Genomic DNA, 13899 nt, shown 5'->3' on the forward strand with positions numbered 1-13899 from the left:
AACAAGACAGGGGAGAGGGGGCAGCCCTGCCTGACTCCAGACCTGATGGGGAAGCTGTCTGTTTTCCACCCGTTGACCTGGACTGCACTATGGATGTCTGTGAAGAGCAGTCTGATCCACTTCCGGATTCCCTCTCCAAATCCCATTTTGGAGACCACGTCCACCATGTATGTGTGCGTTATCCTGTCGAAGGCTTTCTCCTGGTCCAAGCTGACCAGGCTGGCGTTCACCCCCCTGTCCTGCACATAGGCGATGGTGTCCCTCAGCAGTGCGAAGCTGTCTGTGATCTTCCTGCCTGGTACAGCACAGGTTTGGTCCGGGTGGATCACCTGTTCCAGAGCAGACTTGACCCTGTTGACGACGGCCTTGGACAGGATCTTGTAATCCACATTCAGGAGAGAGATTGGGCCTCCAATTTCTAATGTCCTCCCTTTCTCCCTTCTGCTTGTAGATGAGGGTGATGATGCCCTTCCTCATGGACTCTGACATGCTGCCAGCCAGAAGCATAGCATTGTGCACTTCCAGCAGGTCTGGGCCCATCCAGTTCCACAGAGCCGAGTACAACTCAGCCAGTGAGCCGTCGCTTCCGGGAGTCTTAATCGACTCAAAGGAACGGATGGAGCCTGTCAGCTCGTCCAGGGTCAGTGGCTGATCGAGGGTCTCCCGCTTGCCGTCGTCTAAGACCTGCGTGATAGACGACAGGAAGTTGCGGGAGGCTGTGGATTCTGTGGCCTTTTCATCGTACAGACTGGCATGGAAGGACTTGCAGATCGGTCTGCGAGGACACGACTGAGCCGTCCTCTTCCTTAAGGTTGTGGATCACAGAGCCCCGTGCACCTTTTGGAAGAAGAAGAGTGAGCACGTCTCGTCCTGCTCCACGGTTTGGACCCTTGATCGGAAGATGATCTTGGAAGATTCGGTGGCTAGGTGCTGGGCTTGCCAGCCCTTCACCACTCGCAATTCCTCCCTGACATCCACCCCCTTCGACTGCAGAAGGAGAAGTTGCTGCAACTCTGTCTGGAGTTTACGCAGTTCCCTCTGCTCCTGCCTTGCTTTCTGGATACCCTTGCGAATGAAGAACTTCTTGATGTTCTCCTTGGTGGCTTCCCACCAGTGAACCGGGCAATCAAAGAAGGCTTTCAAGATTCTCCAATCTGTGTACTCCCTCTCTAGTTCCTCGATGTTCTCTGGGGTCAGCAGCTTTACATTCAGCTTCCAAGTCCCCCTGCCTGCCTTCTGGTCCTCCCGTAAGAGACAGATGGCTTGCAGAAGGCGGTGGTCAGAGAAGAACACCGGTGTGACGTCAGTGGACCTGACCGTGAGGGACTCAGACAGGAAGAGGAAGTCGATCCGGGAGCAGGCCTTATGGCCATTTCCCATAATCAAGAAATCAGCCATATATCGGCAGGCTTGAGCCCAGTATGGGGTCAACAGGGTCTATTAAGCCCCTATCACATTTTTGGGAGATGTCTTCAGGTTCTTGGTGTTCAGGAGTGCTTCATTTTCTGCCAGTCAGACAATCATAAACGGTTCTCAGTGGACATCACAGACTTCAATATGTGATAATACAGGACAATGGATGGTTGAATTCAAATTCCCCGAAACTATTCTAATGGCCAAGCCTGACTGAGCATTGACTGCATGCTTATGGCGACTCTCTGTTAAGTAATGGTACATAACTGATGAGTAGCCCATAGCTCTTTCTGCTCCGCTAGCTGTGTAATATTCACCGGTATTCAGGTCTGTGTTATTAATGATATGTCATTGGTATATATTGTACATAAGGCTATGTATGTGCCAGGCTGCCCAGGGTGACATTACACAGGCCAGACACAGGACTAAACACTGTGGGAAAACTGCAAATGGGTGGTTAAATTACTCACACACTCAGCTATGGAGAAGATGGTGTGCTAGTCATTGAGCTGAATGCTGTGATCTATTGTTAAAATGTATTTTGTTGTGCAAGATCTTTCTAAAGCCCACCCTTGACGTGGGAGGAGGGTGTCAGTGCTGTACAAGGAAACATTCAAGCCTGCACTATATTCTTCCTGCTCAGATACCCACTGATTTCCATGAACTTAGAAGCTGTCACTCTGTGACCTTGTTCCAACTGGCATAATAAGCCACTCAGTGAGCCACTCAGATGTGTCTCAGATGTTTGTGCAATTCTGGTTTTATGAATGTTTACAATGTGACCCACTAAATAATTTCAAAGCTGAGGTGCTGAACATCCTTCTGTGCTAAATGACCTGTCTTGCTCCTAAACTTTTGATGAACTTTCACATTTCCTAGTGCTCTAGCACGATTATGCTTCATGTCCAATATCCGCAAGATCCATTAGATGTTTGACACGATATACAAGCTTATTGATTTGCTACGTACCGAGACTTCATCTGTCGGGAACTGCAGAAGGTCTCGCAGGCTATCACTTTGAATCTGTGTCTTCCTTTGCTCAATTACTTTCTCATACTCCAATGGCTCGATAATCTTTGCTTTTTCCTGTGAAGAGGCAAACATTTCAGGCTTAATGGAAAGCAATTAAACCAACACTTTGCACAAGAGTTTTGTTCTACTCCTATTATAAAAGCATATCTAAACATCTTACTACAGGAATAAGGAAAGGTTAATGGAGTCAGAAAGCTGATAAGCATCTTCACAATTCTTTGAGGAGGCAATTAATGAGAACCCTTATAAGACCATAAGACAAAGGAGCAGAATTAGGCTATTCAGCAGGCAAAGGTATAGCCTGGGTTATAATAGCCTGAAACATCGTCAATCCCCTTGCCTCCGCAGGTGTTGCTCAACCCACTGAGTTCCTCCAGCAATTTCAGTTCTGTTCAGCATTCTTGTGAATTGTTTATAGACCTACTGGAACTTAACCATATCCTTCCTATTTTTGATACATAGTTGTATATGCCATTGCTGTTATTGTTGCTCACCTTTAATCATAGATGTTTGTTTAGAAGCTGTGATGTTGCAATTGACTAGATACTCAGACATGTTTGTTGTCTTCTGTAATCTGGATGAATACTTTAGTTGGGCAGTCTTTCATGGATTCCGGCATAGTTACTATTCTATAGATTTGTTGAGTATGTCCACAAGAAAATGGATCTCAGGGTTGTACGCAATGACATATACATACTTGGATAATAAATATACTTTGAACTTTAACAGCTTACTGGTAGATCGAAAGCAAAGCAATTTGATTAAAACCATTATTAATAACACTTTTTTTTAAAAAGTAGATTGTGGCAAACTATCACTACAAGCAATGAAGAAACGAGCAAAAGCAAAGTGAATTCACTGGATGTGCCGTGCTGGTGCGCTGCAAAATCGGCACACTTGGAGTAGGAGCCATGCTGGTTGGAGTGAGCGATTTGGAGGGGAGAAGATGGGACAGAGGAGTTCCGATGCCCACCCAACCAACCCAGGTACAAGGGTGGATCGCTCTAAGCGGCAAGCCGAATCGGAGAGGTCCAGAACGGCTTCTTCGGCGGTGAAATCCAGGTCTGAAGCAAATTGATGGGCAATGTGTTCAAGGCCCAGGGCGATTCGCCGCAGCAACCCAGGTCCTAATGTGAGGCACAATCTGCTGTTTCGAAAATCTAAATGCCAGCCCAGACAAACCGGACAGACAGGGTGTGGAGAGTCAGGTGAGGCCGGATGATCTGGACAACGAACCAATTTGGAGAGGTCGACAACAGCTCCTTCAGCGGTGAAATCTAGGCCTGAAGCAATTCGCTGGTGGCAGGGCCTGGGTCCTACTATGAGGTTCGGACAATTTAAACCCTGGCCCAGATAGCCTAGGGGCTTCTCTTTCCACGCTGCTAAGGCTGTGAGACCACCCCCGGCTGCTGTGTTTTGTGTCTGTGAACTATACAGTGAGATGCTTCACTAATATGATGAACTGAATACCAAGGTTTTGGGCCTACTCCGGGCTACTCTGGGGATTTGGATCTAAGGACTCAGTTTGGTTTGGAATGCTATTGTTGTTGCTCGCATCTATTGTTGAAATGATTTGTTTTGTGTCTTTTTTCTCTTTCTCTGTGGGCACGGGGTGAGGGGTGTGGAGGTTTCTCTTATTTTTTTAAATTGGGTTCTTTTGGAATCCTTGCTTTGCAACTGCCTGTAAGGAAACACATCTCAAGGTGGCATAAGTTATACATTGTTTGATAATAAATGCACTTCGAAACTTTGAACATTGTCAAAAAGTTATACAACATAAAAACAGAGTCTTTAGCCCAACTCATCCACGTTGCCTCTCCCTGCACCCGTTGATGCTCCGACTAATCAAGAACCTATCGATGTAGGTTCATGATTAGAGACTGCTTAACAGGTTAAGGGCCAATAGTATTACAGGAAAGATACTAGCATGGAAAAAAACATTGGCTTTTTGGCAGGAGGCAAAGAGTGGGAATAAAGGGAGCCTTACTGCTTGGTTGCCAGGGGCTAGTAGTGTTTCACAGAGGTCAGTGTTGGGACCAATTCTTTTTACATTATGGCCAACTTGAATGATGGAATTGATGGCCCTGTGGCCAAGTTTGTGGATGATATGAAGATAGGTAGAGAGGCAGGTAGTTTTGAGGCAGTAGAGAGGCTACAGAAGAACTTAGATTAGAAGAATCGGCAAAAAAGTGCAGGTTGGAACACAGTGATGGGAGGTGTATGGTCATGCACTTTGGTAGAAGAAATAAAAAGTAGAAAATTCGAAAATTCGAAAATCCATGGTGCAAAGAGGTTTGGGAGTCCTTGTGCAGAATTCCCTAAAGGCTAATTTGCAGGTTGAGTCGGTGGTGAGGATGGCAAATGCAATGTTAGCATTCATTTCAAGAGGACTAGAATACAAGAAGCTTTATAAAGCACTGGTGAGGCCTCACTTGGAGTATTATGAGCAGCTTTGGTCAAGGCGAGCATAGAGAGCATTGAGCTCATCTGGAAACAAAGCCTTGTTGTCACCTATGTCACTTGATTTTACTTTATATGAGGTGATAGCATTCAGCCCTGCCACAAACGTTCAGCATCTTTTATTTATTCAAGTTTAGTCCAGAATTGCCATTTCACCTGTGAGATAGGTTTCTGTAGGCTGTACCTGGATCCCTTGTAACTTTCTTGGTTGCAAGAGCTGAATGCCTCTGACCAGGCCCTCAGCAGATTGTGGATCTCATGGTTCATCCAGGACTTCTGGTTAGGGAAGACTCTGAATGACTTTGTGAGGTCACACTCATCTACAACTGTCTTTATTGTCCATGACAACCATCGTGTATTCATACAGACTCACAGAAGAGTACTCGAACACAGCCCAGATCAAAGCAATCCCTTAGTCACTCCTCTGCCTCCCACGACCACTTCTTTGTAGTCCTAACCTCTGGAGCCTTGTTCTTTAGCTTCTGCCTGTGTGAGGGTAGGAGAACCGACAATTGACCAGGTTTCCCAAAGTGCAGTCTGCGAATGGAACAGTAGGCATTCCTCACCTTACTCTGATAGTGGTCTAGTACATTGGGACCTTTGGCACTACAGGTTATAACCTGATGGATAGTTGACAGGCATTTCTTCCAACATGCCAGACTGAAATAAATTCCTGACTATTCCCCATACCTGCTATTCTCTGTGCAGGTCCTTGTGGTTTAACTTCCCAAAATACATCACTTCGAAAATTGGAAAAATGGTTTATTATTGTCATATGTACCAAAGTACCGTGAAAAATTGTCTTGTGTACCATCCATTATGCACAGCATTGTAGTGTAATGGATGGCACAGGAATGTACGGGCAGATGGTAGTGTAATGGACGGCACAGGAATGTACAGGCGGATGGTAGTGTAATGGACGGCACAGGAATGTACAGGTGGATGGTAGGGTCATGGATGGCAGTGGAGTATGGGCGGGATGGTAGTGTAATAGATGACACAGGAGCATACGGTCAGGATGGTAGTGTAGCACTTAGTGCAATGTTTTACAGCACTGCTGATCAGTTATTCGGGTTCAATTCCTGCCATTTGCTGTAAGGAGTTTGTACGTTCTCTATTACATCTGGGTTCTCTGGTTGCCTCCCACATTGCAAAGATGTAAGGGCTAGCAAGTTGTGGGTATGCCAGGTTAGCAGCTAAAGAATGGAGACACTTGTGTGCTGCTCTCAGGACATGCTCGGCCACTGATGCAAACAATGCACTTTACTGTGTGTTTCGAAGTTTTGAACTACATGCTACAAATAAAGCTAACCTCTATCCTTACAGATCAATTCACTACAACAGAGAAATGGAGTAGTGCCAGATAAAACAATAACAGATTACAGAGTTACCCTAAGTGTTACAGCACAGAACAAGTTCAGTGCAGGTAGACTACAAGATGCAAGGTCACAATGGGGTACATTGTGAGGTCAAGACTGCATCTTACACTGAGGAACCATTCAATAGTCATAACAGTGAGATAGAAGTCACCCTTGAGCCTGGTGGTATGTGCTTACTGGCATTTGTATCTTCTGCCCAATGGAAAGAGGAGAAGAAAGAATGTCTAGTGCAGGTTGGATTTTTCTTTATGCTGACTGTTTTACCAAGAAGCGCTCACAAATTCCATTGACAGGAGTTGGGTTCTGTGATGTGCTGAGGAGTGATCACGACTCTTTGCAGCTTATTGCAGTCATGGCAGAGCAGTTGCCACACTAAGCTATGATGTATCCAAACACAAAGCATTCTAAGGTGTGACAAGAAAAATTGATACATGTCAAAGGGAACATGATAAATTTATTGATCCTCCTGAGGAAGTAGAGATGCTGGTGACCTTACATTCCTGTGTTGTCAATGTGCCTGTACCAGGACAGGCCACTGGTGATGTACATTGCTCGGAACCTGAATCTCTAAACGCTCTTGAACTTAACACCATTGATGCAAACAGGAGCAGGTGCACTGTCCCTCCTTCCCGAAGTCAATGACAAGCTTGTTGGTTTTGCTGACATTGAGGGAAATACTGTTGTCATGACAGCATGTCACTAGGCTCTCTCTCACCTTCCTGTATGCCAATTCATCATAATTTGAGATCTTGAGAGTTCCCATTCCACAAGTGGTCAATGAACATTTTTGACACACAAAGTGACAGAGTTTGGAAGTCACTTGTGCATCTGGCAGTTGGTTAGTTCAGATGTTGTTCTCTTGGGATCCAATGCTGACAGAGTTGCATTAACTAAAGTTGCTGAGAAACATTGCACAAAACAGTTATATGGAGTTGGATAAATGATCAGTCCCAGCCTTGCTGAACTATGATCAAACCCGAGGGGCAGAATTTTCTATTCCTCGCCCGCTCCTCTATGGTCAATAGTTTAACGCTTGGTGACTCTTCTTTTCGTAGAGAATGGAAGACCTTTAACAATGAACATTGATTCACCAGCAGCATTGGACCAGTACCTAGATGCTCAGTGTCAATTCAACCATTTGGTGTAATTATGGCAAATTTGACTGTCACCTCAACTCTGCATTCCTGTTTACCCATTGCAACATTTCACTCCCTTGCTCATTACTATGTTCCTCCTACTACCTTGAAAATATAGAAAGACCTTGCTTCCTGCATTCGTTTTGATAGCTTAACTTTCTGCAATTCTTCCCCCCTTGAATGAATTAGGAATTTATACTCCCATGAGATAGTTGAGATATTTGGGGCACACACCAAGTGACAGCAATTTAGGATGGTTCAAGACAGGAAGAACATTTTCTTTTCCTGTTACTTAGAACATAATCCGTACACCACAGGCAAAGGCCCTTTGACCCCAATATTATACCAAACTAATTAAACTAGTAATTAACTGCGCTATAGTGGGAACAAGAGTAATAATGTTTCAGAGAAAGAAAAGCAAAGGGCAGAATTCCAATGGCACAATGGATCTAGGACAGAGAGAGAGCATTGAATGGACATGAGAGCAGCTCGATGTACAGATGCAAATTTATGCTGAAAACTGAAGTGAAGAAAACACAAGACAGACTCCTGTAAACGGAAGGATGTAATTTTACAATGAGAACAAGGATTGAAAGACCAGAGGATTTACTCAAATAAGTCTTTGAAAGTGGTTGAATAAGCTGAGAAGGCTGTTTAGGAAAGCAAAATCTTCAGTGGCAATACAGCGGCAAAGCAGTTAGTATCGCTTCATGAAAGTATCCGCGCGTTTGCACCTTTGCCCTGCAATGCAGGGGTTGTCTCAAGAGTTCTAGTTTCCTCCCACATCCAGCAAAGGTTGACAGATTAGTTGGTCTCTGTAAATTACACCTTTTCTAGGTGACTGACAGGAGAATGAGCAGCGTGATGGAGCGACTACAGAATTGATGGGCATGGGTAGAAGATAGTATATATACACACACGTTTTATATTTATTTATAGTGAGTGGTTAAAAAGGTTCAAAACTTTCAAAAATGAATATCATAAAAATACTGGATGGGAAAAAGTAGGGAAATTGGACCTGTTGGGGAAGTTCTTTTAAAAGAATTAACATGGGCATAATGGAGAACCTGGCCTCCTCCTTCACTCTATGGTCCCCTGACTTCAACACTGACTAAACATTTTATGTTATTAATTGTTTGTGAAACCCAGATAGCCTGTCAGAAGATGGAGAAATATATTATGTTCAGGACTCCAGCTTATACTATTCTTCTCAAAAGCTGAAGTGAAACTGTGACGTTATGTACCATTGAGCTGATAAAACAAATGAGTGAAAAAATTCCAATAAGAATGCAAAGCAGATCTGGAAATGTTCCCTTTGTCTCACGTTGCCTTTTGATTCACAAAATGGACTCCTGGAGATACAGGATGGAGTTAAACAATGTTACTTCTCATCACATATCTGGGGTCGGGAAGGGTGGCTTCAAGCTGCTTCACTGCACCCTCTGTTGCATGGCAGGGGCAGCGCTATGTGAGCAAATGATCCGAAGAAGGCGGCTGGAAAAGAACACTTCCCAGTGAAGGAGATAAGGCATCACACTACACACCAAGATCAGATAAGTAGCCCAGAGAAAACAGAGCAATATAGGACACCCGTTCATTTTTGCTTTCTCTCTACCCAAATGAGATAGTTCACAAGTATTTTCTTTGCAAGCTGTCAATAATTTCATGATCAGCTCAATAATTTCATGAAACTAAACGTTGTTGATTTGACTGAACTATTTCTTGTCCAAAGCCTACTTTCAGTTTGCATCAATACAGGAAGTAAACAGTCAAATTTATTGCAACACTCTATTCAACTTTCACTTCCAACAGTATAAACACCTTGTGTTGTACCTTAACCTTTGAAGCTTAACTGAGAGAATAAGCCATCCACGGAAGCCCAGGAAAGTGAGATCAACTAACTGCTTTAGTCCACTCTTTTGCCTTGCCTTTCTCTTTTTAAAAAGGTGCATCCATAAAAAAAAATAACTTTGCAAGAACCTCATAGCTAAGCAATTCGCTTGATTGCCGAGAAAATTGTCACATAAATGATAATTCAATAAAGAGGAAGCTGTGTCCAAAAGGAACTTTGCGGCAATGATGCAAGGATCCTAGCACAGCACTTTGGGCAGGATACAAGAGCCCACATTTACACAATGCTTATAGGATGGCAATCAGACACTGAGTCAAAACTAACAACCAGAGGTTTGCCTTCACTAGGTTTTAAAGGAGTGTTTTAAGGGGTGAAGAAACAGGGAATGACAGGGAAAGCAGGGGAAATTCAGGAGTTCAGACCTTCAGCATAAAAGTACAGTCACCTTTAGCAGGCTGGAGTAAATGAAAATCGCATGAGTTGGCTGAAGTATCAGAAGCTGCTGGGACATCACTTGTCACGTCACCCAGTCAAGATACCAGCTCAATATCCTCTGTTTCCTGCAGCTCAGTCTATATTACACCTGCTTTATTACTTGAGTCCAGGAGGTTCAATTTTAGCAAGTCCCTTCTGAGGATTTTCATCCTGTGCCCTTTGGCGCTCCACAAAACCAAACCATAGACCTTCCCTGGCAGCTATTTCAAAAATCAGAAGACAATATTCTATCTTTTGTTGTAAAGATGAGTAATTTCTGGGTGAATGATATTAGACGAACTGGTTTCCAACACCTCGAACAAGAGGAAATCTGCAGATGCTAGAAATCCAAGCAACACACACAAAGTGCTCAGGGAGCTCAGCAGGCCAGGCAGCATCTATGGAAAGGAGTATAGTTGAGATCCTTCATCAAGACCATCTCAGCTCGAAACATCCTCTGTATCTTTTTCATGGATGCTGCCTGGCCTGCTAAGTTCCTCCAGCATTTTGAGTGTGTTGCTTCTCACACCTCGAGTTCCCTTTCTCCTTTCCATCAGCCACCTGCATTTTTTCTGATGTTAAGGAAACTTTGGAAGGTATTTCGAGGAAGGAAAGTAGATTCCAACTGCTTTCCATGAAATCCTTGATTGAAACTGGCTCTCTCCAAGGTTTATTGTTCTTTATTGACCAAAGACATACCAGTTAGTCAGTCGACTGGTTATTGTAAATTGTCCTGTGACTAGGCTGGGATTAAAAGGTAACCCACCTGGGTGGAGCAGCTCGTTGGGCCAGAAGGGCCTGTTTCTCGCTGTATTTCTAAATAAAATGCTGCACAAAACCTTTGGAATTCTTGGCCCAACAGGAGGCCTGGTCACTGAGTAAATCACAGACAATTAGACATTTGGAGAATTGAGGGCAACAGGGTTAATGCAAGAAAGTTTGTTGATATCCAAGATTATTCACAATTTTTGTTAAATGGCAGAGCAGGCACAATGGGCTGAATAGACTCCTCCTTTTTCCACTTCCTATATCTTTACAATTATCACAATAGTAGTGTGGAGTTGACTCAGAGTGAGAGAGCAGCACATACCCCAGCACATACAGACACTGCCAAAGCACAATGGAACCCTTTTGGAATGGCCTACCATATTCATGGCACACTTTCATTGCATCACCTTGTATTATAAGAAAACCTAGCAAGTGTTTCAGGATGAGTTCAGTGTTTCCAGTGGTGGTGAGGTCAGGCAGCAAGAATCTATGAGAATGTATATACTCCTGACATACAGGCAATTGGGATCCCTGTCCTTTTGTATATGAACTATCAGTAAGTTGCAGGCATTCAAACTCGAGATACGACAATAAAAAATTGCTTTTTTAAAAAAAGTGAACAAATCATTACGTCAACCACATGTAAACCCTTCCCTGGCAGATTGTACTCAGCCCTGAGATTTAATTGAGGTCAATTTGAAGTCAAAAACTGAGGGAGAGTCAGTGACCCTGGGCATTGAGGTCATGGGTTGGTGATCTGGGCACTGAAGGACACTCAATGACCTTGGTGACTGAGGGCAAGGAACAGTGCCCTTGGGCACCAAGGGTGAGTCAATGGCCCAGGTGTTGTGTGAGGGTTAGTGATCCTGGGTGCTTTTGGTAGGTGACAGTGATCCCAAGTACTGAGGGTAAAGGTTAGTAGCTGAAGCACCAAGTGCAAGGGTCAGTAACACTTGGGGTATGTCTCTAATTAATATCAATGCATGGTATAATGGATACAGGTTGGTAGGGTTTAAGGTACTAGACAGGTAACCTGCACTCTGGAGCATTAATACCGACACAAGTTCAAATCCCACCAAGGCAGTTGGGAGTTTTTAAAAAGACAAATAATTAAATAAATCTAGAATTAAAAAGAAAGCCTCATCTCTTAAAGAAATTGTGATGAAACTACTGGATTGTTGTAAAAACCCGTCTGGCTCCTGCACGTCATCCTTAATAAACTAAGCCTAAATGTGACTCAACACTCCTGACAGAATGTACTCACTACTGACTTCTTAGTTGAAGGGTCTCCCCTTCAAACACACACACCCGTGTGTTTACTCAATCAGAGGTGAGTGGGCCAAGCTGAAATCTGCAGAGACTGCAGACATATCTCCATGTATCACTGACTCTGCACATTGTGCCTTTTTCACCAGGATGCCGTGCTTTAAATGGCTTCCCCGAAAGAAGGCAAAGCTTAATGTTAGCATGACACAGTAATGATAAATTCTAGAGAGCTCTATTAACTAAATCTTCTTAAAATGAGGAATATTGGCAGGGCATGATTGAAATTGACAGCAGCAAGTGGGCAAAAGGGCTAGCCATACTTCAGTGCACCTAGAGCTAAACAGAATCAAGATAATAATCGTCAAAATGCCATTAATTATTCCATTTCCTATTTCTGCAGATCTTGCATATGTAATTACCTCAGTACTGCATTGACATGATTAACAATTCGCTCAACAGCAAAGTTAATCAAATTGCATTGGTTTATTACATACTCTGCTAACTGAGGGGCACACAATTTTAAATACATGTCTAAAAGCAAAATCTGAAATAAAAACAGAGGATTCGCAGTAATTCAGGTAGCATCTGGTGAGAAAGATAGTTACCACAAACACGAGAAAATCTGCAGATGCTGGAAATCCAAGCAACACACACAAAATGCGGGAAGAACTCAGCAGGCCAGGCAGCATCTATGGAAAACAGCAAACATTTTGGGCTGAGACCCTTCATCAAGGCTGGGAGAGTTACAATTTCATTTCAGGGATCTAGCAATGTGTAGAATGGACAGTGAAGAAGTTGCCTCAGGTTACAACAATCAGCTGGGGAAGTGGGCAAGAACATGGCTGATGGAATTTAACTTGGTTAAGTGCAAAATTATGCATTTTGGGAAGTTAAACCAGGCCAGGACATACTGTATACGGAGAAAGCAGGGCCCAAGGGAGTGTTATTAATCTTAGGATACAAGTACATATTTTCCTTAATGTGGAAAGACAAGTAGACAGAGTGGTGAAGACGTATGGTTATGTTTGCCTTTATCAGCTGAGACATTGAGTACAAGAGTTAGAATGTTGTGCTACAAATGTCATCTCCGAAGCTTCTTTCCTGTAGCTATCCAGCTTCTCAACAAACTCACTAAGGTTTAATACCTGAACTGCTCTTGCACAACTTCTGTTAAGTGTTTTTTCCTGCTCCGCTCAGCTGGTTGATAATTTATGAGTCTGTCCAACACGCATAAAGTGCTGGAGCATCTACAGAAAAAAGTACAGTCAACGTTTCCAGCCAAACTCTTCGGCGGGACTGGAGAAAAAAAGCTGAGGAGTAGATCTGAAAGGTGGGGTGTGGGGGGGGGGTGCAGAGGAGAGAGAAACGCCAGGCAATAGGTGAAACTTGGCAGGGGAGGAATGAAGCAAAGAGCTGGGAAGTTGATTGGTGAATTAGACAGAAGGCCTTGGAGGAAAGAAAATACGGGGGTGGGGAGGAACACTAGAGGAAGGCAATGGGCAGGCAAGGCGATAACATGAGGAAGGGATGAGGAGATGGGAAATGGTGAAGGGGGGAAGACATTACTGGAAGTTTGAGAAACTGATGTTCATGCCATCAAGTTGGAGGCTACCCAAACGGAATATAAAATGTTGTTCCTCCAACCTAAGTGTGGCCTCATCACGACACCACAGGAGGCCATGGATGGATATATCGGAATCAAAATGGGAAGTGGAATTAAAATGGATGGTCACTGGGAGATCCTGTTTGTTCTGGCGGATGGACCGTAGTTGCTTGGCAAGGCAGTCTCCTAATCTACGTTGGGTCTCACTGATGTACAGGAGGCCACACCGTGAGCACCGAACATAGTATATGACCCCAACAGACTCACAGGTGAAGTGTTGCCTCACCTGGAAGGACTGTTTGGGGCCCTGAGTAGTAGTGAGAGAGGAGGTGTAGGGGCAGGTGTGCCATTTGTTCCGCTTGCAAGGCTAAGTACCAGAAGCGAAGTCAGTGGGGAGGGACGAATGGACATGCAAGTCACGTAAGGAACGATCCCTGCGGAAAGCAGAAGGTTGGGGGGCGGGGGGGGTAGAGATGTGTTCGGTGGTGGGATCCAGTTGGAGGTGATGGAAGTTTC

At 44.1% G+C, this 13899-nt stretch overlaps 1 protein-coding gene across 4 annotated transcripts in view; it reads right to left on the minus strand.

The window, feature by feature from the left end:
* Window positions 1-13899, minus strand: part of dock11 (dedicator of cytokinesis 11) — a 322191-nt gene that overhangs the window by 275948 nt on the left and 32344 nt on the right. For all 4 annotated transcript variants that reach the window (XM_063060509.1, XM_063060507.1, XM_063060506.1 and 1 more), the window contains exon 2: window positions 2383-2499. In XM_063060509.1, the coding sequence (XP_062916579.1) occupies window positions 2383-2499 (117 nt within the window). The remainder of the gene's footprint in view (window positions 1-2382; window positions 2500-13899) is intronic.

This window comes from Mobula hypostoma, chromosome 10 (assembly GCF_963921235.1).
Source record: "Mobula hypostoma chromosome 10, sMobHyp1.1, whole genome shotgun sequence".
NCBI classification, from domain to species: domain Eukaryota; kingdom Metazoa; phylum Chordata; class Chondrichthyes; order Myliobatiformes; family Myliobatidae; genus Mobula; species Mobula hypostoma.